Source organism: Gobius niger (assembly GCF_951799975.1).
Source record: "Gobius niger genome assembly, chromosome: 14".
NCBI classification, from domain to species: Eukaryota; Metazoa; Chordata; class Actinopteri; order Gobiiformes; family Gobiidae; genus Gobius; species Gobius niger.
Window position 1 is genome coordinate 15835391 of NC_136865.1, and position 26736 is coordinate 15862126.

The 26736-nt window shown below is 41.2% G+C and overlaps 1 protein-coding gene across 5 annotated transcripts in view; it reads left to right on the forward strand.

Annotated features, from left to right (window-relative positions):
• The window catches only part of elmo1 (engulfment and cell motility 1 (ced-12 homolog, C. elegans)), a 61029-nt gene that overhangs the window by 16635 nt on the left and 17658 nt on the right, over nucleotides 1–26736 (forward strand). For 3 of the 5 annotated variants that reach the window (XM_079570674.1, XM_079570673.1, XM_079570675.1), the window contains 10 exons: nucleotides 951–1050; nucleotides 1186–1337; nucleotides 1429–1507; nucleotides 2203–2247; nucleotides 2492–2542; nucleotides 3248–3370; nucleotides 5085–5213; nucleotides 8904–9008; nucleotides 9386–9494; nucleotides 18177–18313. In XM_079570674.1, the coding sequence (XP_079426800.1) occupies nucleotides 951–1050; nucleotides 1186–1337; nucleotides 1429–1507; nucleotides 2203–2247; nucleotides 2492–2542; nucleotides 3248–3370; nucleotides 5085–5213; nucleotides 8904–9008; nucleotides 9386–9494; nucleotides 18177–18313 (1030 nt within the window). Of the gene's footprint in view, nucleotides 1–950; nucleotides 1051–1185; nucleotides 1338–1428; nucleotides 1508–2202; nucleotides 2248–2491; nucleotides 2543–3247; nucleotides 3371–5084; nucleotides 5214–8903; nucleotides 9009–9385; nucleotides 9495–18176; nucleotides 18314–20333; nucleotides 20648–26736 lie in introns of those variants that run through there. The other 2 variants (XM_079570676.1, XM_079570677.1) reach the window with 2 other exon arrangements.

Here is a 26736-nt window from a genome sequence, read left to right on the forward strand (position 1 = left end):
TCCTGTACTCTATATCACTGACACTGACAGAAAGACGATCAAGATGGGCTTTTTGTATTCCCGATTAGCGACACTTTGCAGTCACTTTATTTACACACAACACCTGTTTAGTTTAACCTGCCTTGATCTTGATTTTCTTTCTAAAACAATGTCGAATTCTGTCATTAGTTTCTGAAGGACCATGATTCATTGGCGACTTTCATATTTCTGTCTCTCATCCTTTGTCGCTTGTCTTTTTTATTAGCTTCAATTAGTTGACTGTTTTAACATGGCTTAATTGCCTTTTCTGTGTTTCTAATGTTAGTATAGTTAGTACCCCTCTTACTAAATCTTTCTTTTTTTGCTATGTTTATTTATGAATCCCATTCAAAGTAATTGTGTTATGTCAGTTTACAATATTACAATACAAAGAAAAACTTGTATTATCTGTAATGAAGGGTTTGGTTACCTGTATTTTATACCTTTTCAATCAGCAGAAACTGATGTCCTAACACAACATTTAAACACAACTAATGTCCACAATCTGTGGATTTTGCCTTGGCTTTGCCTTAGTAAGCAGTAATTCATCTTTGTTTCGTGGCTGTTGATGTGTACCCAGCTTTGGCCTCCTGCAGAGTGATGGATTTTCCTGATATTTCTCTAGCTGCATGACTTCACTCGATGAAGCTTCTTTCTGCTCCTGATTGAACAGTGTGCAGTGCTGTCGCCCCTGCAGGCCCTGTGACGGCCTCCTGGTGTGTTTGAAAGGCCAGCCTGCCTGTTACGCATTTCTCTGCCATTTCTTTTGTGCCCGTCTTCTTCAGAGAGCCTTGTCACAGAGTTGAACTTCTGCTCCTCTCTGTTTGTCTGTCTACTGAGCGGCCATTGCTCTTTATGTATCAGCCACATGCACCTGCTGCAGTCTACTGCTGTGAAGGTTGTATAAAGACGTGTGTGTTTGTGTGTTGTAGTTTCGGGGACCTGCTCTCCTTCACGCTGACGGCCTTTGTGGAGCTCATGGACCATGGCATTGTATCCTGGGACACATTCTCTGTGGCCTTCATCAAGAAGGTCAGAGCCACAGCTGCATCAACCACAGGGCTTGATGTCATTCAGCTGCCTCTTTTATTGTTTGGACACATTTATCGTAATTCTGAGTTGTTTGCCCTCCACCCACCTCATCGTCTGGTCATTTTTTAAATGCAGATAGCCAGCTATGTGAATAAGTCCGCCATGGACACAGCTGTGCTCCAGCGTTCTTTGGCCATACTCGAGTCTATGGTGCTCAACAGTCAAGACCTGTACCACAAGGTGGCACAAGAGATCACCATTGGTCAACTCATCCCACATCTACAGGGGCAAGTGTCTTTGCTGTATAAGTATATCACATGCTCAGTTTTGTAAAGTCTGTCTTCACTAAAGATCATGTTCTGTTCTTCTTTATTTTAGGACAGACCAAGACATCCAGACCTACACAATAGCAGTCATCAATGCTCTTTTCCTCAAAGCCCCTGAGGAGAAGAGACAGGTGAGCCAGCTTTATGCAAAGGGCTGCATTACAAATGTACTCTTGTCAATTATTCATGTTTCATCCACATTTGTGGTTTTGTTTTGATGCATTATTTACATCCGGGTTTAATTTAAATAATTGTCTCGTATGTGAATGCCTAACCGATTCATATATTTCCCCCTTTCCTCTGTACAGACAGGCTGTGCATTTTTCATTTGTCTTTTCCTCTCTTTTACGTATATCAACTCCTATCCTATAGCTGATCACGTGATCCTTTGCATCAGCACTGCAAGGCCCCACCATGATCTTCAATTAGAAATAATGCCACAGATTTTGACTGCAGGATTTGAATGCACAGTATAATTCATTAAACTCTGTAAATGACTAAAGTTCTATTATTGTTGCTTATAAGGCATTACAGTTGAGAGTATTTGAAGTTTTTCTTTATCTAAATATAGATGAAATGTGACACACTTTGTTTAAATACCTGAAGAGGACTGATTATGCAGTGTCTAATATGAAAGAATTTATCACAATTTTTCCTTTATGCTTTGTGCTGACTTGGTTATTCCTATTCTTCAATCCGGCGGCAGAGCTGACACAAAGTGCCTTTTTTTTTTATCTCCACTGAAATCATTTTCCACACCCACTCACTCACCCTGTCTCTCTCTGTCTGTAACTTTTGCTTCCTTCCACTGCACACGACATGGTAGTTTGATGATGAGCACATTGTGGACATCCTAAACTGTCCCCTGACAGTAAGTGCACCCTTGATTAGCACCCTTTGTAGTATGCACTGTAGAGGATAGTGTCCCCATTTTAAGATTTAATTCTCCCTCGGGATGGCTTGCCTTTTCCAGCCTATTACTAGATTTCAGACAGTTGCTATGGCAAGTTTCTTTTATTTTGCCCCCTGCATTCATTCCCATTCCCACATCTTCAGGGAAGATGTTTCTGTGTTTACCTTTGTGTCCTCTTTTACCTTTATTTTACTTTTTACAGGAGATGTCCCATATTCTTGCCCAGAAACAGCTGCGCTCCGTTATTCTCACTGTAAGTCAATGTGTTTGATTCATTTTTGAAGTGCATATGATGCATTTAGACACAAATACAGTACATTGCTAGCTTTTTTTTCTTGGAATATGGATTTCTCCTTCTTCCTATATCACTAATGTTTAAGAACATAAAACTCCCATCAAACTTGGTTATAAATTAAAAATCATGAATACCAGTCGCACGCACTTTAAGTCTAAACATGCTCCATGCCTTGTTGTATTCATATTGAAAACCGAAATATTTCTACTACTAATTAAAACAAACTAGTGTAAGTTTCCCCCTTTGGTTACGCACCACTGATAATGAATGAATACATTATCAGACATTATCAGTAAGATAAGAAATGTCACTCACATTAAATTAAGATCTGAGGGTGGTCTATGATAGTTGAGACCATAGTTTTTACAGTAATTACAACTCAGCTCCCCACACCTGTTGACTATTACATTTTTCATCCGTGCCGTGTTAAATCAAAATCTTCCTCTTTGTTCGCTGCCAATCCTCCACCACGGACTCCTAAATCTCCTCTTTAGTTATCTCTCATTGACTTTCTCCAAAAGCCATGTGCTGGTTCTCTGATCCTTTTCACTTTTAAATTAGCACTTCCAACACTTCCCTCCTCTCTCTTTCACAGACTGCTCCTCTCGTTGGGTTTCTACTCGCTGTGCTAATACACCTATTTTGTCCTCTTTTGGATTGCAGAGCGTTATCCGCAGCCCCACGCCCATCAACGATGAGATGGCCCACCAGCTCTACGTGCTGCAGGTGCTGACCTTTAACCTTCTGGAGGACCGTATGATGACCAAGATGGACCCTCAAGACCAGGTGACCCCACACTTACTTACTATAAAGGGAATGCAAGTGATGTCACGGCATGGTACCAGCATTGCAACAGATTCCAAATGAGTAGCAGGGCTGTATTGTCATAGATTTACCTGGTATGGAATATTGAGGGTTCTGTTTAGACTAGTTTAGATTTTTTTTTGCCTTTTTCTGCAAACCACATTTGTGGTTTCTGTGTTACACATTGTTTCCAGCGGATCCTTTTTACTGCAAAGAGTCCATAATGGTCCTGAAGAAAGCAGCTTTTTAAAAGTAAACAAACAGATAGCTAGCAAACTCAAGACCTACAAATTTCTTTTTCTGAAACACTTAAGTGGCACCAAGAGCCCCCCACACCTGCAGCACAGTGGAGGCGTCACAAGAGGCGCGACAGGAAACAAGGAAGGGACAAACGACGAGGTATTCGGGCAAGACTCACAGCTACGCCACGCATGCCTTCTATCCCCACTATTGTTTTGGCTAATGGACGTTCACTGGAGAATAAAACAGATTAACTGCTAAGCTCTTCCCAGAAGATGGTGAAAGACTGTTATGGAGCGGAGGGAGCTGGGCAGGATGAAGAGGAGGTTAATGCGCTGACCAGTGCCGGACGCCATGCTCTGAAACAGGAACAAACTCATGTTTCTGAGTTTGCTGGTCAGGTTGGCGCCCACAGTAGTGGCGCCCACAGTAGTGGCGCCCACAGAATGGGCGCCCACAGTAGTGGCTCAGGACTAACACCTGAACACAAATTCATTGTACGGTTGTACAATGACAAATAAAGCTCTTACTTAAAGTGGGTCACGCACCACAGTTTGAGCAACACTTCTCTATAGATATGCTTCATTACTGTTTTGAAATATTAAAAATAACGAATTATACAGTTCTTAAAGATAACTATACAAGTTTACTTTTCCCCCATGAATTACAAGACTGCTTCAAATAAGCTACTGTGCATAATTGTCTTTGAAACCGATGCTCCATTGACCATTATTCTCTGTTCAGTAAAGATCCTAAATTAGCCTAATAGCCTTCTTTTCCCCATTGCTCAATGATTTATGTTTAAAATAACACTGTAGTTCTCAAGACCATATCATTTTTAATCTGGTGTAGATCTGCTGGTACTCAAGGAAACCATACATTTTCTTGGGTAAAAGATTTAAAAACGACATGGATTAGCACACCGACAGCAGATTTGAATGTAAATGCCTTTATTATGATAAGTACAATCCTGTGCAGCATTGCTCAATGTCCCCATGTAACCAGGGCTTACCTCCATTTTACTGTATGACCAGCTTCTGAGCCTGAAGGTGTACATTTAGAAATGTCAGTGTAAAGCTTTCACTTGGGAATAAAGGTGGCATGGAGAGATCCCCTGCAGGTCCACTTCACCTGCTACAACTGCCAGCAGTAAACATCAATCATCTTTAATACAGTGGCTTCTGGGCAGTTTGGGTCCCTATCAGACAAGTTTTAATGGCCCTTACTGTAGCTTTGCTTTTACTGTAGAAAGAGTGAGGCTACAGCTTGGGAACTGTGGGAGCTACACCGTGAAGGCTATACTGCAGCCTTCAGGAATAGTAAAATGTTCAATAAAAGGCTCGACAAAATGATAAATGAGATGCAATTTTGAACGCTGCAAACAGTATTTTCCTGTGATGTGTGCAGCGCTGCCCACTGACCCACTTTTGTCCATCTCTTCTGTTCCGATGTGCAGGCTCAAAGGGACATCATATTCGAGTTGAGGAGAATTGCCTTCGATGTGGAGTGTGAACCCAACAACAGCGGCAGCATGGAGAAGCGCAAGTCCATGTACACGCGCGACTACAAGAAGCTGGGATTTATCGTAAGTTGCCCCTTGAGACGGATAGTACTCGTTTACTTTTACTCAAGGACAGGCAACTTTTTGAAGTAGTTGTACTTCTTTGTTTTGTCACTCGCTGTTATCTGCTCTGTAGGATAAGTGATATACAAAAAATAATGCTACGTTTGTATTTCTTTACCTTATGTCTTATCTACCTTATACCTCTCAACCTCCACCTGAACCGAGCACATTTTCCACAAAATGGGGACGAAAACGAGGACAAAAATGACAAAAACGTGGCAGAAAAGCAACAATAACACAATAACTAAAGCTATGAAAACTTGTCAAAAGTGCACCCAAAATAAACGATGAAAGAGCAACAAAAACGACGAAAAGCTCCAAAAAACACTTGAAAAATGTGACAGCAATGCAAGGTTTTGTAGGTCTTAGCTTTCAAATGAGGTGTTACATTGATCTAGAGGCTCCATCGAGAAGCCTTTCGATTTGGGTAAAGCTGAACTGGAGAAAATGCGCTCGGTTGAAGGTAGAGGTTAATAGTGTTTTCTATTGTGTACTTTTATCAATTGTTCTTTGAAAATATCAGGATTTTAAGTGAATTTTCTTTGTTTGCTGGATAACGTCACGTCTCTGTATGCTCATGTAGTTACTCATTAATGGAGGTGTTTTTCCACCAAATATTTTTGATACTTGAATACATATTTTTGCATAGGCCCTGTCATTGAGTGCACTATTTCAGTAAAATCCTCGCTTTCTTTTTCCTGAGTGACTCGATTCTGTTTGATGCCAGAGTTGCTTGAACCACGGCTGCGGTTGCGTCTCGAGACAAATGTGATTGTGCAACTATAAAAAGATATATATTTAATTTGTTGATGTAACGCTTTTGCAGTCAGATCACGTCTTCAGTCTTGGAGGAGTAGCTTCAGATTAGGCAGTTATTTATTCACACAGGGGCCATCTCGGGACTAGAGACGGTCCAGAGAGACAACTGTTAATTAAACATAAGAGATTAGATCATATTAGCCATCCGCTGGGGAAGGCACTTGCTAAAGGCTTTTGATCACCCTTGCTTTACATCCTTTTTCACTCTGTCTGATCACGGTTTGATCATTAGTTTGTCTTTCTTTTCATTTTCCACTTTTTCCATGAAAGTGTCAGCGCCCTTGAGTTAAATGTTGTCATCCAACTTTAGCGAGACGGTTCAAACTCGCCCCTCAGTGTCTGACTGTAAGCCTAGAGCTGCTCCACGGCTATTCCCAGTGTCCCAGCTGTGTGTTCGCTAAAGATAAGGCCACTTCTACTGCCGTGTCTCTACCACTGCCGAGGGAAAATGGACCGGAGACATCATTTGGTTCAACTTGAACATGTCCAAATGATTCAGATGTATGCGGTGTGCAAAAAGAAAAATCTCTTTCGGGGAATATTTTCTTACATCAAAAATCAGAATAGTATGGCTGAAATCTTTTGGTTTCAGTTGTTGACTTTAAACGGATATGTCAAAGATATGTAGATCTATTGCCCAGAGAGACATCCAGCAAGTTTAAGTTCTAATTGTCAGAGGCAGGACTCACACTCAAGAACTGCAGAAGATACCCACTCCTTTGTATATTAGCAATAATCATGCTTAGTTTGAACCAAGTCTGAAATGGTCAATAATGTAGGATTTATTTTGATGAGTTTGAACCATAGACTGTAAAAAAAAAAATGGACGTCTTATGCTCACTCCTCCCCATTTACCATAATGATCACGGTCGTGGGGGAATTCATGGCGGATTTACCGACTCCCCCTCCCCAGCTCTGACGAAGCATGTTCCTAAAAAGGACATAAGGGCGGGATCTTCACCGTAGACTCGGCCCTTGCGTGACGTGTAGCTCGCGCTGCTCCAATGCTAACAGTCCGACCCTCATATATTGTGATTAACCCAGCGTTATCTCAGGAGGAATATCTAGCCTAGTCTAGTGTTGAAAAAATTGAAACCAGGCGCTAAAGTTGTTTTTAAGGTTTCTAAACTCCAATGCTTTTCAATGGGGGACTAGTGGCGATATGGAGGTACTACAGCAATGGCGGAGCAATGGCGGCCCCCAGTGTCGTGATCATAAAGCAGAGCAGCCAGCGCCCATTGGTTTGAACACTTGATGTGGTCCCAAACTCTCAGAAAGGGAATCGGCCATAAACCTGTGCCTAAATACTACATTTTGCAGGATGGGGAACTGTGAGAGTAATGTACTGTATACCAAACGCTTTACCAGTTAATTTATTTGTGTTAGTATATGTGTGCAGTGTGAGGTTGTTGAGTGAAGGAGTGGCTGAATTGGCTCTTGTATTCTGCCAATCTGGACGCTTTGTTTGCAATAACCCATCTCATCTTTTCAACTCACACTAAGCTCTAGATTTAATTATGATTTGACTGACTTTGCTGAAGTACACAAAAAGGATTACTGGTGACTGACAGCGCTGGCAGATTTTTGCTTTTCATCAAGTACTTTGAAGTTTAAGTTGTGACAATTGCTTGAATTTAATAGAGAGGTTGAGATTATGATGGTCTAGGAAGAAGACAATGCTCCTTAAAGGGGCTAGATGCAAGTTAGCCATTTTATACTCACTACTGCCACCTCAGGTCATACGTGTAACTGCACCTTCTATATTAAGCTCGTGCATGACGGCACTTTGGACCGGAATTAACACCTTTTTGAGTGACAGTGCAGGATTTTAGAGGCAGTTGTGGTGAATAGGTCTGGGCTCATTCTGCACCTTAGGGCATTGTTGAAACATGTAGGGGGAGGACAATACATATTTTTTAACATTTTTAATCTCTGTATAGTCCCTTTAACTGGCGTTGCATCAGGACCCAGCATCACCCGATGACGACAAACTTTATCCAAACCATACAATTATTTGAATCTTTTAATTGTTGTTGTAAAATATGATTGTTGTGGTTGTTAATGTTGTTGAAATCATGATCAAGTCAGCTCCAGTCATTCAGTCTCTGGTAGTAAATATCATTCCAATATAATGGTCCAAGGAAATGTAACCACAGAACAAAATGACCTCAGTGAGCGTCATGTGTTGTAGATCTGATTATAAAGTTTGTGATCGGAAGGGCATCTAGTTTAAATAAAAAATCAACATAACGCACATCATTTACTGTGTTTGAATCTACAGCTTCACCCAAATCTAAAAGGTCACAGCCTATAGGCCAGTGCAACGACTCATTTGCAACTACATTTTTTGACCATTGCTTTTTTGTTACGTTTTCGTCACATTTTCCCCCACACATTTCATCGCTTTTGGTCACTTTCTGTTACCCTTTGTTGCTTTTTTGTTGTATTTTCATCACTTTTTTGTCACTTTTCTGTTGTTTTTGTGCCTTGTTTTGTGGCATTTATGTCAAACTTTTTCATCACATTTTTGTCATTTTATTGTCTCTTCTTTGTCACATTTTTGTCGCTCTTTTGTTGCGTTTTCATCCTTGTTTTCATCTCATTTTGTCGCTATTTTGACGCTTTTTTCAAGAAGCTTTTTTTTTTTTGCTATGTAGATATGCAGATTTTAAAATATGCTGCCGTCTTCCTGAGCCATCTATTAAGATGTTACTTATATAAATGTTTGGAACCCGGCCTTTGACTGAAAAATAGCTTGTCCAATTGATTTGCGCTGAAATAATCCAATATTTTTCAGTAGTCTTTGCTGTAACCTGTTTTGTTGTTCCTCAGAACCATGTGAATCCAGCGGTGGACTTCACCCAGATTCCTCCGGGCATGTTGGCTCTGGATAACATGCTGTACTTCGCCAGGCACCATCAGGACGCCTACATCAGGGTGAGCACACACTCACGCTAGCTTCGTTTTGCCCTTTAAAGACTTGGGCGAACACCTGCTGCTTGAGGGTTACTGTTCTTCTGTTTTTCTGAAATAAAATAGAGTTTTTTTATACCAGAACAAGGGATTATTTGCTGGTGATGTAGCTGCAGTACAATATTTATATTTTCATGCAGGTATTGTCTGAGATAAAATGGTGAGCATGAAAATTTCTCACTGAGAGTCAATTGAATATAAGGTTAGTGAAAGGAAATTGATATAAGCAATCTTTATTCTATTTCGACAATGTGGCTGAGGCAGGGAAGAGCACATGCTTACAGCACTGACTGACTGAGCACTTTCCTTCCCTGAAGACAATTGTGTGTTTGTGTTTTTAGATTGTCTTGGAGAACAGCAGTCGAGAAGACAAACATGAATGTCCATTTGGCCGCAGCAGCATTGAACTGACGAAGATGCTGTGTGAGATTCTCAAAGTTGGCGAGCTACGTAAGTACCCATGTCTTAAAGTAGAACTAAGTAACTTTTGCCCCTAGAGGCCAAAAGCGCCACTCCAGCTGTTGTGGCATGTTGCGTTTTTTTACTCATTAATTGCCTGTGAGAGTAAATAGTACCCTGAGAAAAGACAAAGGGAGAGAGGCATACTGTACATGGTGCCACAACCAATTATACAGTGGAGATTTATTTATTTTTTCGCACAAACATGGCTGTAAATACTGCTAAAGTGGTGCTAGCCCACAGTTACCTTTGCCCGTTAGCTTCTTCTAATCGTGATAAACCAAATAACAAGGTTTTGCACAATGTGACTTACCTGTGCCATGTCATAAACCTCATTAATGCGAGCCAAAAGTGATTTTGTAGACAACTGAGAGCAGCGAGGGATGCCGGGTCAGAGGCAAGGAAAGTTGTAAGCATGGTTTTCTGACTGGAGACACTGGGAGGAGATGAAAGACCCCCCAATCATCCCATTAACACTTGTATTACCCCCAGAGGGACTACAAAAAGGATTTATTAAGGTAAAAAAGTTACTTAGATCTGCTTTAACTAAGTGGACACTAAAGCTTCACCTGACTGGCCCAAATCCCCACATTAGGGCAAGTACATTTACTGTTTACCTGTGCATAAAACAACCAATTAATTGGAGTTTGCTCTTTACTAACTACCTGGGGGTTTATTATGCGTTGATGGACCTCTGCTTCACTGGGCCCCATTCTTCCCCGAGTGTCTCACTGTGCAGAATAAGAGATGCTGTGTCCACATCCATTTGGAATTGATGTGCCCTTTTCCATTTGTCTTGACTTGTTTAAATGGACTGAATGGTGTCAATGGTGCCCCAGACTGACCCCTGCTGCTCTCTGTTGGGAGCGCAATAACAATCTTAGCTCACTCTCAAACTGGTGTGGCCTTTCCATTTGTTCTCTGCTAAACTCGAGGATACAAACATGGCTCTGCTATAGGTTTTAACACTCAGTTTCAGCATGATACCTTGATACCTTGCTTAAATTTCAAGTTTTTTAATATCCAGTACAGAGCAGTGTTGAACCAATAACAAGAGGAAGAAAGATTAAGTGATCATTAGACAAACAGAATACACAGAGTCTGATTTCAGACAGAGTTCAGGGCCAAATGGCAGTACTGAAGCGTGACCTTGTCTTGAAGCACTGTGCTCTCCTCCCCAGTGGCTGCTGTGAAAAGGCTTCTTTACTGTGACTGTTTATCACATTAATATTCATCTTGCTTCGCAGTCTCTTTGTGACTGTGTTTTTAGATATGATAAAGCAGAATTGTTAAGTTTCGAAAAGGCATTTTATAAACATCCAGATATACTAAAAAAAGGATAATGTTTTCATCTAACCTTCATTTCTTTTATAATTGCTTCAGAAAGCAAGCAAAAATGTAACATCTTTTTAACAAAAACTTGTAGGACAAAGATGCAAATACAGAGGATACATTTGTATGTACAACACCATACATCCCCATCTGTCTTTGTCACAACCAGAGTAAATATGTGCCAAAAATCTCAGTAAGGACGTGCCCCGGGAATGAACGTTGCATCTTTCTCTTGTTCATTTCCACACAGCCTATTAGCTCTGTGTATATTAAGACAGACTAATGAAGGTGCTCAGTGTAACATGGGCCGGGCAGGTGGAGACACTTAGTGAGTAATGCAGGTCATTAGGGACTGTGTGTGCTGTTTCTCCACTGGAGGCTGACTCTTACATTGGCTGTCATCATTCGTCTTGACCTTTCCACACAGAAACAGTGAAGCACCTGACGTTAATGAACATGTCGGCGGATGTGTAGGTAATGTTGCTAATTCTTCTTGTATGATGCAAAATCAGCATCAAAACCATGTGAGAGGATGCAGAGTGGAGTTGACCGTGATAGCGGCCATTTTGCCTGTATGGAGGACTGTTTAATGTACCGTAGGCTAATAGTTTTGAAGAGGTTGCAGGATGTAATGGGTCTATTTGCTTTTATTTATAAAAGTGCTGCTGGGAATGCAAACTGTGCGACAACAGCCTAGTGGGCTGTCAGGGCAGAGCTATGTCTAAATGATTTATAGTGTAGGAAAACACCACTTTAGCTCAGTGTAAGACATAGGGACTGAAAACGGGGGGAAAAAATAGGACAAGGAACCAAATTTAACATACCATCAGAAAGTAACATTTTAAATTTTGATCATCCTATTTAACTGATTTCTGTACACACCAGTCAGTAGTACCTTCCTGGTGGACTATGTCTTTGTACAGCCTAAAAGATAAATCTGTCTCAGTCCTGCAGTCATGGTTAATGGTTCAATTATTGGTGTCCGGGGTGTGAGCTGCCAAAGAAACCTTATTGACATGACAGGCGAGACATGTGGGTAAGTTTATTTCATATAGGGTACTTCTTTGTTGTTATATCAATCGCATAAATGAATCAAAAATGCAAAATGGAACAAAGACACTAAGTTTCCCCATCATTTCTTCGCCTCTTTTAAGAATAAAGCCAAAAGATAATGGAAGATTAACGCTGATCGCTGTGCTGCTTTGTATTAAATACCAAGACAACTCTCACAGGCCCTTAAAAGAGGCAGCATTTGGGATCTACTCGCTCCTCTTCAAACTCCTCCCCAAGTTTTGATTTCCCCTCTTTTATCCGTTAATGCTCTTTTCCTGCTTTCCTCGCTCTCAATCTGTGCCTCTGAGACCTGTAATCATTTCTTGCGCTTTCATGCTCTGACTCTGAATTTCAAAATGGACATAATACGGCCAGAACCCTCGCACTTCACACATATCCGGCGCCGCTCACGAAATCAGCCTTGACAGCTTCTCAAAAAGACGTTTCCATTTGATGTCAATTTCACACTGTTGCTTTCCTATTTGTTGCTTGTTGACATTTCTATGAAGATTTTCGAAAGGGGATGAAATGGAGCTTGTTTGGTTCAATCAGCTGTCAGCGCCGCCTGCATATTTTATAATTTATAACACTATGCAGGTGTCACTCTGCCTTTTCCCCCATTCACTCCGCTCTCCACTTTGCATTTGTCGCCGGCGCTGCCTCCACATTCTAAAAGATTAATTGTCTTGCCGTGTTCTCGGTGGAAACATGCTGCTTAATGGAGTGCATGTCGGTGAGGTGCCAAGCTACGACTACTTCTTCTCCCGCTCTCTTCTCTTTTTAAGCCCAACCATGGATTATTTATGAAGTCATTTAGAAAGCAGGTCGGTCGGACTGAGTAATGGCCCTGCCTGGTGACTCACCGTGTGGCATCTCTCTGGACTGAGTTGGTGGGCAGTTTGGTGATGAAGGGGAACATACGACATACTGGGCGCTCCTGCTAATTTGTATTTTATTCATGTTTATTTGAATAGGAAGTATTTTTTTATGAGGTCATCTTACATACGATAACATTTTAACTAGTGATGCACCAATCCGATACCGGTATGGGATATCGGAGCCGATGCTGGAAACTGGAATCGGCTACAAATATCCGATACTGAACGGATACCAGTTTTGGCTCTCTCTTTGGCGCTTTAAAAACACAACTTTCAGCGACTAAACCTCAGTGAATATGGACATGTTGTATTCATTTGTTGTAGTCATTTTGAAGCTCAGAACCTGGAAAATTCAAGTTTTAGTTTTAACCTCCGCAAATGTTTTTGATCACCGCGCATAATTAAGTTGCTAGCTACAGCATGCTAAAGCTAGCGGGAGCATGCTAATGCTAACGGCAAATAATTAAGGCTGGGACAGAAAATATGATAGAAAAACCTTTAGTGGCCTTATAAAATAAAATCGGCCACTGCTGGAGCCGGACAAGTGTTTGTGTTTTATAAAATACTGATGAAGAATAACTGATATTAATGCACAAGTTCAGACGAGATCAGATGACCTCATGTGAGCTGTTAATGTAAAATAGCCTGACCCAAGGATAGTGTCAACAATTCAGTGATCCTTGTTAAATATTTTTCCATGAGTTTATTAGTAAATGTAATTGATAATTGATCTGTAACATCATGACAAGATAATACTTTATTGATCTCACAATGGAAATAAGAGGACTGTTCACTTTTTCACTCAGACAAAGCCCCTTTCTTTTTTCTTTTTTTTTAAGTCTCTTGGTGTTGGTTAATATCGGATATCGGCAGATACTCAAACCCTGGCATCGTTATCAGAAGCAAGAAAAGCTGGATCGGTGCATCTCTAATTTTAACCAAAGCGATTTCTCAATTTTCGTGTAGATGGGCTTTAACACAGAGAAACAAGACAACATACAATTAAAAACCCACTTCAGCACAGCGCCCAATATGAGCACAGTAGAAAGTCAGGGGTGGTTGCACGTCTGACCCTTGATTCAATTCTCTCACATGTGGTTAATTTTAAGTGAAGACTCAAATGTGGAGGTGAACATTTTATACTCGGATATCGCCTTAAGCCGAGTCGGTTATGATTTCCACAGCTTAGCACTTTCGCAAGAAAAGGCAGACTGACCAAACAAAGTGTGGGTTCTTGCGGTTTTGATTTATGGTGTCGCAATCTCCGACAATGTGTTATAAAATATGAAAAATAAATGTATATCGTTATTATCCCTGTATTTTCAGCACAATGGGAAAAGCCTTGTTCAGCACCAAGGACAGCGCTGACAGGCACTGTTTTGTAACTTCAAAGATTTTTCAATTATAATCAGCTACATTTCTCTAAAGCTTGTGGTTTTGTTGGACAATGAAGCAGTGAAAATAGTTTAAGAAAAAGAACTTTAGTTAAAAAATAAATAAATAAATACAAAAGCAAACTCACTCATTAGGACCATCATATGCGCTTTTGCGATATAATATCATTCTTGTTTTTCAATGCATGCAATGAGTGCATTTACTAATACAAGTACACCTTTTATCTTAAATACTTCTCTCAAACTTTTTTTCTTGGAAGAGTGTTTAATTTACTCTTGCAGACTCCGCAGCACTGACGCTTATGCTGAGTCACATGTTCAGACACAACATGTGAATAACAGTCATCAAAAACTCATTTATTGGACAGATCACACCTCACAGATACAGGCCAGAGCGACCCACTGGCCTCTAATAACAATATCCCGTCCCTTCCTGACACTCAGTTCCCCGGGGAAATGCACTGGTGTGAGAGTGAGAATTGCCTGCACCGGCCTGAGCTGGTCAGTCTGAGGTCAAAATAACCCCACAACATTTCACTGACAGAACTGGAAGTCATGTTTCACATCTCTTTATTTTATGCAAATTGCAAATATTTGAACCATTATACGTATAATAAGTAACAAAGAACTCATCCTGTTACTGTTCTCCAAAGACACAAAAGGTTTATATTAAAGAGAAGGAGGTCTGTGCCATTGGCTAAGACATTTCTAGCCTATTGAAAACACAATTTAATTCATCCTCTGACTCTCAAAACATTATCTAGTTTTGTTGATCAATACTTTTTTTTATGTAATATAAACACAAAGTAAGACAATACATCTTTAAAGTTGTTTAAATTCTCCAAACTTTTGCTACCTGCTGTCCTCTCAATGGAGCAGATGATTGAAAAATACAAAAACTGAAATTGCTTGTGAGAAAAGTCATTTCCTAGTGCTTGTATTTAGCTGTTTTGCAAAAAGCAGTGACTTGAAAACCTGTGTAAAGCTTGGTAAAATACATAAAAACGAAGACAAAACCAGGACTGAACAAGGGGGTTAAACCAGGTTAAACCATGACAAAATCCCCAGAATTAAACGGAACTAAACCAAACACCCTCAGTGGTTCCTTCACCACAGTGAGACTAATAGAAGCTCATCTGTTACTCTGCTTCTATATTTGGATCACAGAAAAACACCACTTGTTCCTTCTTTTCTTAAGCTGACTATAAAATTATCGCTATATTGCAAAAATGTCTAAACTTAGTAAGAGGCAAGTTTTTTGCCTCTGTAAAATATTGATGCGCCGACCTAAAAGTGCTTCAGCAGCTAAATGCGTGGAATCTTTGCTGTTCTTTGATGTGGCATGAGTAGAAGTTTTATTGCTTGCTCATGCAGCCCGCCGTGCACTGCATCTCTGTATATGTGCTGGGCTTAGCATTTAGCATCCTCCAAACACTGTAGTGACGACTGCTGACTCTGCTTCTCTGTCTCCGTTGGACATCAGGAGACATGCTGCTGTTGTTAATTAGTGATCGGACATGTTCTGTTCATTTATACGGTGGCATTGCACAAGGTCACTCTCAAGTGTTTTTAGCTTTACTTTCTGTACACACAGTTACACACTCGACCGGGGCAGGGCGCGGGAGCCAGCCCACACCTTTTTTCTATTACATTTTCTTTGGTCTCCTCTTCTGACCCCAAGAATCAACTGAGCAGAAGCTACCGCTACTTGACTATCAATCTTTTATCTTGACCTATTATTTATTATTCTTATTATTATTAGTTGAATGCTGTTACCCACAGGCTTGCTGCTTCATCAAATGATTGGCAACAGCAGATGAGTGTGGCGCTTTTGCCAGACTTGCACACAGAGTAGTTTCTGTGTGAAGGCAAAGACAGTGACTCATGACCTGGGCTGAACTGGTCGTGTCCAGGTGATGGATGACTTTATGAAGAGAAAGAAGCGGGTCAGGAAGAGCTCTCTGCACCCTCTGCACTTTCCACACCGTTATATGATCAGACATTGGTCTTCCTCACCACTTGGTCTATGTGTGATGAAAAAATAACATAGGTGTAAGGTATACTTTATTGTCTACTTGCTACTACTCTACTACTGGGAAGTGTGTTTGGTGCTCTATGTAGCTTTGGTACCTCCCGCCTTACAGACGCATAACATCGCTTCTAATTGTCATTCCAAGTCTTGCTTCTTACACTGTGGTCCCTATTTCCATATGCTTCTCCACCGGCCGTCCCAGTGTCCTGTTTCTAATTTTATTGCCCGCACTGGGACCGAACATCTGGCTGTACAGATGGACACAAAGTCTTCTAAAAACAACCACGCGCTCTCCATCCATCTTTCATTACCGATCTTTGTGTCCTGGGCAAAAACGGTCATAAAATCTCGCTCAAAGTGCGGGCAGATCTCGGCTGCTGTTTTATTTGTATCGTCTTGTACAAGCCCAGATTTGTGTGTCCCTCGCTATGTGACTCATCCATCTTAAAGTGCCAGACTCCCCCAGCGCTCCATGTGTCCAGTTGTCCACCCCTTTTTCCAATATTAGTCAGCCTGTGCTACAGAGGGCTAGCATGCAGTAAAAGTTAGACTCTTGAACTACTTCAGAGGGAAAGTATGGCAAAAAAGTTGAGGAAATTCACGATTATTATCTGGTTCCTTCATTCTTCAGGTACAATTCACTCTTCCCTTTTCTTGCAAGCTACAGAGATAAACATTTGCTGAATTTGTGGGGCCTCTACTTCCACAATAGTTTTTAGAGCCTTCTCACTGTGTGTTCCCCAAATAAATCTTGGCTTGTAATTCCCTTTACCTCTGCACCCAGGGGCTCTGTTAGCGCTGCCAGTAAACAGCTTATTTGGCTCAAGGGTCACCCCGAATTTGACTCTCCTGCAACCTTGCTTGTCAAACAGAGTTACTTTTTTTGGAATCCATCTTTTTTTTTCTTTTCCCCTTAGCATCTCTGGCTTCGTGATTGACTGGCATGTGATTGTGATATTTCTGGCTGAATTCTTCCACTTTGCCCTGGCTGTTGCTCCTGTCCCTTCCTCCAAATCAATACTTGGGTCACTGGCCTCTCGCCTGTGGGGTTTTCTCATTACGTCACAATGTTCGTAGCATTTCAAGCACGTATCGTTGCAAGATGAAGGGAGCAGAAATTTTTGTTCAAATGAATGTCAAGCCTCGTTACTCTAGCGCTTAGTTAATACAGTTAGGAGCACCCAGGAGTTCTGGCTTCACTTGTTTTATTTTCAACGTGGGCTGGCAGCAATAGCAAGGATTGAAATGCTTTGATTTATATCCAATGAAGAAAATAAACCTGTCTGCAGCTTTGAGAAATGGACTCTTGCAAAGTAATCCAGCTGGAGAACTATTTGGTAGTCTCAGATTTCCTCTCCGTGGCAAACCCTGATAGTTTAGGGTTTCAACAATATTTTTTAGGTATCTTAACCAATAAAAGGACTCGGATGAATTATTTTTTTCATTACATTTGGTGGGAGGTGATGTAGTGTACTGTATTTAATTAAAGCCAACAGTTACATTAATATCTCTAAGTGCAGCTGGGCTTTTCCAATCTTCAGTAAATGTATTAAAGCAGTCCAAAGAATTCATCGTTCCAAGAGAGGCACCGCCAATATTAGATAGATGGCCATAATATTAAGATGTGTTTAGTGATTAGCCAATGTGTTACCTCGAGTTTCCTATGAAATGATTGGCAGTGTGAGTCTATCCATAATATTTTTTTGCGTGAAGAGATGTTTGCTCTATAGCGTTGTGTGGGTAGAGTGTCCTCCCTGTTGCTGTGCATTAGGCAGGTGTTGAGTCGCGCTAATATTCATCCATTTAAACAAATGGGAAATGATTATGATTCGCTTGCTTTATTTTATGCATTTGTAATTTTACTTTTCTATTTAGGTTATTTGTAAACTTTATGGAAGCATCAGAAGTCTTCCTTTCCACGCCAGACCAGTCCCCTTCATTTGTTTATGTACCTATTTATATGTGTGCTATTATGTGTTCACAGCGAGTGAGAATTGCCATGACTTCCACCCAATGTTTTTCACCCATGACCGCTCCTTCGAAGAGTTTTTCTGCATCTGCATCCAGCTGCTCAACAAGACTTGGAAGGAAATGAGGGCCACCAGTGAGGACTTCAACAAGGTTTGGCCTGATTTTCAACTTTTTAAAGCAAAAAAAAAATGAAATTCAGCTTCATCTTTGGCCTGTATGTTTACTTAATTTACTTCAATAGGGATGTAATATACACAGTGTCAGAACTCTATTATTGATACCAATTCAGCAGCTTTAGAATCCTTTCCATTCTTCTCATTACACTTTTCTGTCTGTATACAGTATCCCAGTGAAATTATGCCTAGCATTTTATAACCACTTTGTAAAAGCAAAGTGGTTTGCTTACAGTAATACTGAAGTCCAATTGCTTGTGACTCTCAAGGGTGAACTTTGTGGAAATTCACCCACTGTTGTCATATAATGATGATGATATTGACATTTGTATTGCTCTTACAAGCTTGCTACTACATTTTAGTTGTTCCCTCATTCACTGCCCAATACTCCGTGATGGTAAGCTATTATAGCAGTCACAGCTGCCCTGACTGAATTAAGACTGCCAATCCTCGACGGACCCTTCCAATAACCCCCAGCCTCTCACTCACACTGGGCTTTTGGGCAGGACACTTTACCTGTGTGAATCAAAGTTGGGAAACAGCTGATCTTTGAAGTGGATTGTAGATGCTCAGTTGATAGACGCATAATTCTGTATTATCTGACACTGACTACAGAGGTGCAGCCAACAACCATCATTTTTAAGCACAAAGCTGTCACCAGTGTATCTACAACATGTAAATAACATTGATGTCATTGATTCTTGCATTTAGACATAGAATTTTGTGGAACATATTTTATCACTGCACATTTTGTCAAAACTACCTGTATGAATGCAGTGAAAGCATTAAGGATAATGTTATTACTTTATCCTGACTTCTTACTTTTTTTTCTTGGAAAAAAAACATGAAGTGTTTTTTTATAATTTAATTTCCTACAAATATGCTTAAATATGCAAACCGCTACATTTCTTAAGGATGTTTATTCTCTATCCTTAACTACAGCTAAGGGACTGGATCCCCTGGATCTGTGGGGTCTTACAGGTCACTCAGTCACTGGGCAGGTGTTCATTCACAAACTGCTTTGTTCAGCTGTAATCAGTGTTGAATTGTCTGAACTGTGGTATGTGACAGAAACTGTATCTCTGACTGCCGATGGCTCTTTATGGCTGACTGAAGGCCTGTCTTATACACATGAGCACACACTCTTCATGCTCGGCATGGATTAAGATTCAGATGTGTCCTTTCAGTTATTATGACGGTTATATGTGTGAATCTTCAGTAACATCCAAAACAAGTACCATTGTAATTGTTACCTTTTTTAATGGTGTGAAGAAAGAATTGAGCGTTTACCCCTGAACTAAAATATCTCCTCTTCAAGCCCTTATATAGGCAGCAAGATGCACTGTAAAAATGTTTTTGTAAATCTCAAAACCTTTTTCTACATTAAGAATAATATTTTATTAGCACTTAGAACTGCAATATCCACTGTTTGTTTGTGCAGTCACTGTTTGGTCCTCTCTTGTTAATGGACGATGCTTGAAGAGAAAAGGAGTGTGTGATGTGTGCGTTTAATAGAGGCAGGTCTGGTACTCCCAGGGCACCGCTCCGACCGCCAGGCAACCGTTTCCCCTGTTTCCATGGCAACGGCTGTCCAATTACTGCCACCGCTCTCCTCCTCCTCTGTGCTGCCTCTAAGATGGAGCCACTTCTACCACTGTTGCGCTCGCATTGTGCCCGTGCGCTTGTGCCATTTTACAATTGCGGACCGTCTCCGGGCTTTCGCGTCTTTCCCTTTTAGGACAAGACCATCCATCTCCATCTCTCCACTCTCTCTCTCTCTCTCCCTCTCTCGGCTTGGAGCCACTCACGATATTCCCCCCCCAACCCCCCCCCTCCTCTTTCCTCTCATCCCCGCTTCCCCTCATCTACAAAACCTCTTCTTTTCTCCCACACACACACATACACACCTGTCATGTGATCCACTCGCCGCGCCGCCATTGGTGTCTGTGATGATGGCGTGCGTCCAATCAGGGCATAAGCTCAGAGATCAACATAAGCGAAGCCGAGCAGCCCGGTTGATGCTCTTAGAGTCACAACGGGGAGGGGGCGCGAGGCAGGCAGGATTGGAAGGCATGCAAAAATTAATAGTACAACAGCAAATAAAAGAAGAGCAAGCAGAAAGCAGGGAAGAAACGAGAAGATAAAAGAAAGAAAGAAAAAAAAGTCCTGGTGAAGCTTTGACGATTTCGTTTTGTGGCTAAGTGTCCACTCTGCCAAAGCGCTCTTTCTCCCTCCACCGCGTGATTCCAACTCCTCAGCATCCGTCACTGTGGAGAGTCTGGCACCAGTATTGAAACCATGGAGGTGACATGTAAGTACTTAAAATTGTTCAAGAAATGCATGGGGATGGTAGTTGTTAGTAGTTGTAGAAATCGAGAGACCGCATGGGATGGCGAGGACCGACGCCGACCCAGTGAGCAGCGTAAGCAGGTTAAAGACTGGGATGCGTCCAGTACAGTTTTTTCATTAACACACACGCGTATTACACATAGACAGCCACGTTGACATAATCCGCCACGATTTCACCCCCCGTTCCTAAGCTCTCAACGCTCATGGACACATTCACCACAAAAGATCCCCCCCCCAACCCCCTCCTGTAACGCTCTCGGGGCACTATCTGTATCGTGGTGTACGGAGGGGTGGGGGTGGGTCTTGTTGTGAATGGGATTACTCCACGTCCTCCTCCGGTTGTCATTAGAGGAATTCGGTGGCCGTAGTGTTCCCTCTCCTCCATGCTGCGGGGTTGGATGGACTTGAAGGAGCTTTTCTTTCTTTTTTTTTTTTGGGTGCGAGTGCAGTGACAGTGGATTAGAGTGAGGTCAGGACCAGTCTGTAGAGCGCACACTGTGTTGCATTGCCAGCACAGAGATAGACTTGTTTTTGGACAAGAGAAGAGTCCCTTTGTTCTGTTTACCTGCTCTACACCGATGAAAATGGGGTCATGAACTATAGTCTGCCCTGCGTGAGTGGTTTGTTCCCAAAGCAATGTTTAAAAAGTGAGTGATTTTTGACTTCAAATGCCTTTTGAATGTCAACTTAATTATTTCTGAACCATAAACACACATTTATTTAACACATTTACCATGTGGAGTGTGCAGCCACAAATGTATTGCGCCCATTTTGTCGGCCCCAAGCCTGTGTGAATGCATCAGATGATCCCAGGAAAGAAATCATGCTAAACTTGTGCTAGGTGAATGTTTTTTGTGAAAAAACAAAGCAATGTCAGCAAGTTCACACCATCACCATTTTTGCTATTTAACGATTATGCACTCAGTACAAAATTACCATTCATTATTCTTTTGGTAAATGGACCTTAATATTTCCTCATAGTTCAGGTAATTATAGCCTGTCCTTCCTAGTGCTTTTATTATTTTTGGCAAGAGTATTCATTCAGCAGCATGCAGTGCTCCGGAGTGTACTAGATAATCAGCTTTGTTTCTCCCATGTTGAAGTCTGACCCGTCTCATGTGGGATTATTCACGTCAATCCTCAGAAGCCCCTGCAGCCTCAGCCTCAAAACCCCTCATCAGCTCTGGATTTCCCCGTCAATGTGGGGCAATACTGTGTGGCTTTGAGATTTGGCTTCTACTCCTGTCGAAAGCTGCACATCACTAATCAATTACAGACACTTTATTCTGTCAGTTGCGCAGGTCTGGGTGCACATACATGATGAATTTGATGAGCGCTTCAGTGTTGAGTCTCAGTCGACCCCAGTGTTGCGGAAATAATAGGGAGCAGGTGCTAAAGGTGTTGCCAGGACCATGTTTGGACCAGGAGGCAGATCGGGACAGTAGGTGGGAGGGGCGGCGTCGTGTGCCAACAACTGTGACTGTGCGGATGCTGTGGTTTACATTAAACACTACATCCATGACCTTTGCCCCTCCCTGTTCTCCTCTCACTTCTCAATGATTGGTTTTGCTCCCCATCCCTCCATAATTCTACTAAATGTCAAAGCGAAATTCATGGAGGTTGCACCAAATCGATCACTAATCAGGGATAGTAAGAAGTAGACTAAAGCAACTCAACACTGTCAGTGATATTACTGTAAATTAATGCTAAAACAATGTAAATTAAAAACAATAGTAATTATTAAATGCATTCTTGGTGTTAAGTGCTTTGAGGGCCCAGTGGAGGCAGAAAAGTCAATTTGACCATTTAGATGCACAGCAGACTTTCTTCACAATCTACTGCTTTTGCAATATTCTGAAGGACAAGACACATTTTAATCATTAGAAAAAATGTATAATGTATAAGGCCTTTAGTTCCTGTATACTGTTTTTTCTGATATGTTTAACGTAGCCAAAAAGCTTGATTTTAGCATTTGTAATCAAATCCAGGTTGCACCTGCTCTACCCCTTGAGACACTAAGACACTCCACATATTGTATTCAGTTGTTTGTTTTTATACCTTGTATTACATCCGTCCCCTCATGTATCAAGAAAACATTTTAATAACATCACATATTTCAAAGGGTTTTGCTCCCAGGCTTTCGTCTGAAGTGTATTTTCCAGTTTACCTTCCGTTTGCGCTCATCCCTCTCTTCCTCCAGCGCTCCCCCCTCCTGCTTCCAGTCCCACGACCCCCCTCTCCCCTCTGTCCCTATTGTTGAATTCAGACAGGCTATTTATATCTATGTGCCTGGCTGCCTCAACCTCCCACTCCCTTAACAAGGTTTTCTTTTATTGTTTTTGCACATGTGTATTATGCATGCTCGGACAATGCCAGCGCAACAAATACCCTGCGCTCCTGGGGAAGTTGTGGGGGTTTTGTTTGTTTTTTTATTTGAACTGCTAATGCTAGATCTGTCATTCTTCCTGTCTGCATTAGTTCTGTCTGAGAGGACAGACACTGCCTCTGTAAGCCCACTCTTGCTAAGAGTACCACAGTTGAGCTCCCTAATCAGACGAAAGCGATTATGAGCCATTAATGTCAAAGCATCAGAGGTGCATGAGTGGAGATGAGCTAACATTTCACTGTACCAAGATAATGAGGCTGTTGTCTTGGGTCTGCACTCTGTAGTGTTACGCTAAACATTGTTACTATATTTATGTGTTGCCTTTTGCATTCGCGTGATGTCTCAAGAAGCATGTGTAGTGATCTCAGTGGCTATAATTTAGTATCACACCAAGGCGTTCATGTGGCGGTGTAGTGTGAGGAGACATGCTGTGAAAATGGCTGCAGGAGTCTATAACATTAGCATTTATCATCATCAGCGTTATCGTTCATTGAGATCTGTTGTTGGGAACACACAGTCTACACATATAGCACTGAACCAGGAAACAGAATCAAATGGCACATGTGTTTTTTATCTATATTTGGATTGTTCATTTGTCAGGTGTTGCTAAATATAGATCTAAAACACTGCACTCCCGGGAGAGAGGAAATACGATATGAGCTGTTTGTGTGATGTGTGGCCTAGTAACTACACTTTTTTACAACTGCTGCAAAGGAATAAAGTGCAGCAGTGTTTAAGCAAGTGTAAGAGAAGGAAGCTGTAAAATATGGTAGATTGAAAATAATGTTCCACTTATATAGCCTACCTCCTTCTATTCAATGATGATGGTAAGATAAACAACACTTTTCTTATCCCCTGTCAATGTCCTGTTATGCCTGATTTGTAATCCTACGTCTGGCTGTAAAGCTTTGTCATTAGAAATTGTTACATGTAGTCTCTATGTCAGACAACAAGCTAATCCCTGTTTGGATGTCCTTGAAAAGATATGTAATTACAAACAATTAGCCCCTCCCTCTGGGACAATTAATACAGTCTTCATTTTTCCTGTACGTCCTAATAAAGCAGACATTAATGTGATGCTGAGCACAAGCCAAGGTCGGCTCTTGGCTTTCATCAGCGCTTCTTGATGGAAGCCTAGTTGGTGCTGATTTCCCAAGCGACTGTCCCCTCTGATCATCCATATGGGCTGTGCAGTGTGCCACCGCAAGTGGCTTGTTGAAATAGAGCTCCTGTGACAGTTTGTGATCGTGTGTGGCGCTTGACCGACTAAAAATGGCAACAGGAACAGCGCGGCAGCAGCAGGCGCCTCCATCACATCAGTCAACTGGAAGCAAGAGAGCGGGGCGTAAATTCAAAATTATATCGACAAACTCCCAATAAAGTTGGACAAGAGTAAGAAAAACTGTTTGTATAGTTAATATTCTCTTCACTGCCTAAGTACCCAAACCACTCAATGTTTTTGCTATATTGTAGTTTTGGGGAGTTTCATATTAGTTTTATTGTAGCTTCTATTGCATTGCAGAGCATTTAACCCTGACCTAGTTCAAATATGGTCTGATCATTGAAAATACGTTGGGTTTAAACATTGTTCTTTAAATATGGTTGTGTTTATTTGCCCACTGATAAACATGCTGCTCCCTTAAATATCCTGAATCTCACATTAAACTCATGCATTCAGTCCTTAAACCTGTCTAAGATTCCTTCAAATAGTGCTACTCTCAATTAAAAAAAAAAAAAAAAGGTTTTTCAATGTGAAATCCTGTCCTATTACACATTTCCATTGTAGATGATTTTGCTCTAAAACATAGACACAAAAGCTTGTTCCATTTGTGCTATGGGGGCGGATACATAATTGAAAACTTAATGGATTAAACTAGTGCCTTTCCTCTCTGCTTTTTACCGTTTTTGACGTGGTACAATGACGGAGCAGTGAAGCCTCTGTAAAAGGGAAAAATACTGATGTGGATGTGTGGCTTTTGTGCCTGTGTCCAGTCAATTTCAGAAGTGAGTCAAATCTGTGTCAAACATCAAGGACATCAGAGAATATTATTTTAAGCTCCTTTTGTGATTCACAGCTTTGTGCATTCCCAGTTGTAACTCTTATAAGCCATGTCAATGTCAGCATATTTTAGTAGTTATTTACAAATCACGTTTCAGAGAGACGGACTGTTCTGTGTGGGTTGTTGTAAGGACAGTGTGTAGAAGAAAAAATATTAAATGTTTAAAAACAAAGTTTCTAATGAAAATATCAGTGTAGTCTAGTTTTATTGCCTTATTGCTTGTTTGTTTTCCTTATAATCTATATTGCCTCAAAATCTCATTTGAAATAAGATCTTTCTCAAAACTGCAATGGAAAATAAAATTATCTCAACTCATGCACAACAGGAAAACTGACCACAACCCTTCATGGTGTTTTGTGTTAGTAATACTGTAGAAGTACTGTGTTTGCATGTAGATGGTATTTGATTAATTACTGCTCTCAGTTATTGACCTGCAGGTCTATAAGAGCATCCAAGTGTGAGAGGCCAGGTACTCCCTGAGGACACGTAAACACTATAGTCAGCCCTGTTATTCTTTGGGGAGTTGTACGCAATCCATTCTCATCTGAAACTGCTGTGTTGCATTGAGAATGTCTCTTTAGGAGCCATTTACATGGCAATAGTCTCCAGGAAAACGCAGCAGTCATGTCCTCTCGATCTTCTTTATATGAAAACAAGGAGGTGTCAACAAAACCAATGGAAGTGTAGTGCATGTCTTTGTCCAGCTGTGTTCCTAAAAAACAGTTTTGTGTCCGCTGTGAGTGCACAGTGAGTTTATCTGTTTCTAGTTCCTTGGATGGTGTGACTTTTTAAGGTTGGGGCTTTCTAAAGTAAAAGAAAGTAATTTCAAATTATTTACAGATATTTACTAAATTTAATTGTGAGCAGCTTCGCAACACAATATAGTGAGATTTAGCCAATCAGTGTTCAGATCAGGCTGTGACGTGACTCACTCTCCTGTTCACATGAGGCAGAGCGGCTGAGAACGGCCTCCCGATGAGACATGGAGTTACGTCCTCTCGAGTTTGCTGTGAAGCCCAGTGTCAGGCGATACAATGTGCGTTGTAGTGTAAAAGATATGTGCCATATCTTTTACAAAAGATAAAAGTCATGGCACCTTTTACACTACAACGAAGGTTTCTTTTATCTCCGATACCAACGTACGGATGCTTCGTGGCCTGCTGTGTTTTTTCCATTTTGATACCTAATTGTTTGTGCTCATCTTGGTGCTGTGGTTAATTGTAAAAACCATGCGTCAGCATGTGACTGAGAAGTGAACAATATAATCAATTTACTTCAAGAGAAAACATTTTAGCTGCAATGAGTCATTTTTGTTCGTTTATTATGCCATATTCATAAAAGGTACGCTGGAGTAGCACTGTTCTCCTGATAGCTTTTAGGGAAGTCATTATTGCATGATTAAGGTCTCATTAACTGCCCGGTGAAGGTTCTCTGTTGAACAATCTCCCAAACTCCTCACCCCTACTGTGCTGCTGTGAGCAAAGTGACTGACGCTGCTAAATGATGTCATTACCATACTCTAGGTAAATGAAGCGGAGGAGACAGCTGATTGGTCGCACCTTAATTTGTTCTGCTCTGTGGCCCGGCTGTAATAGATGGAGGAAG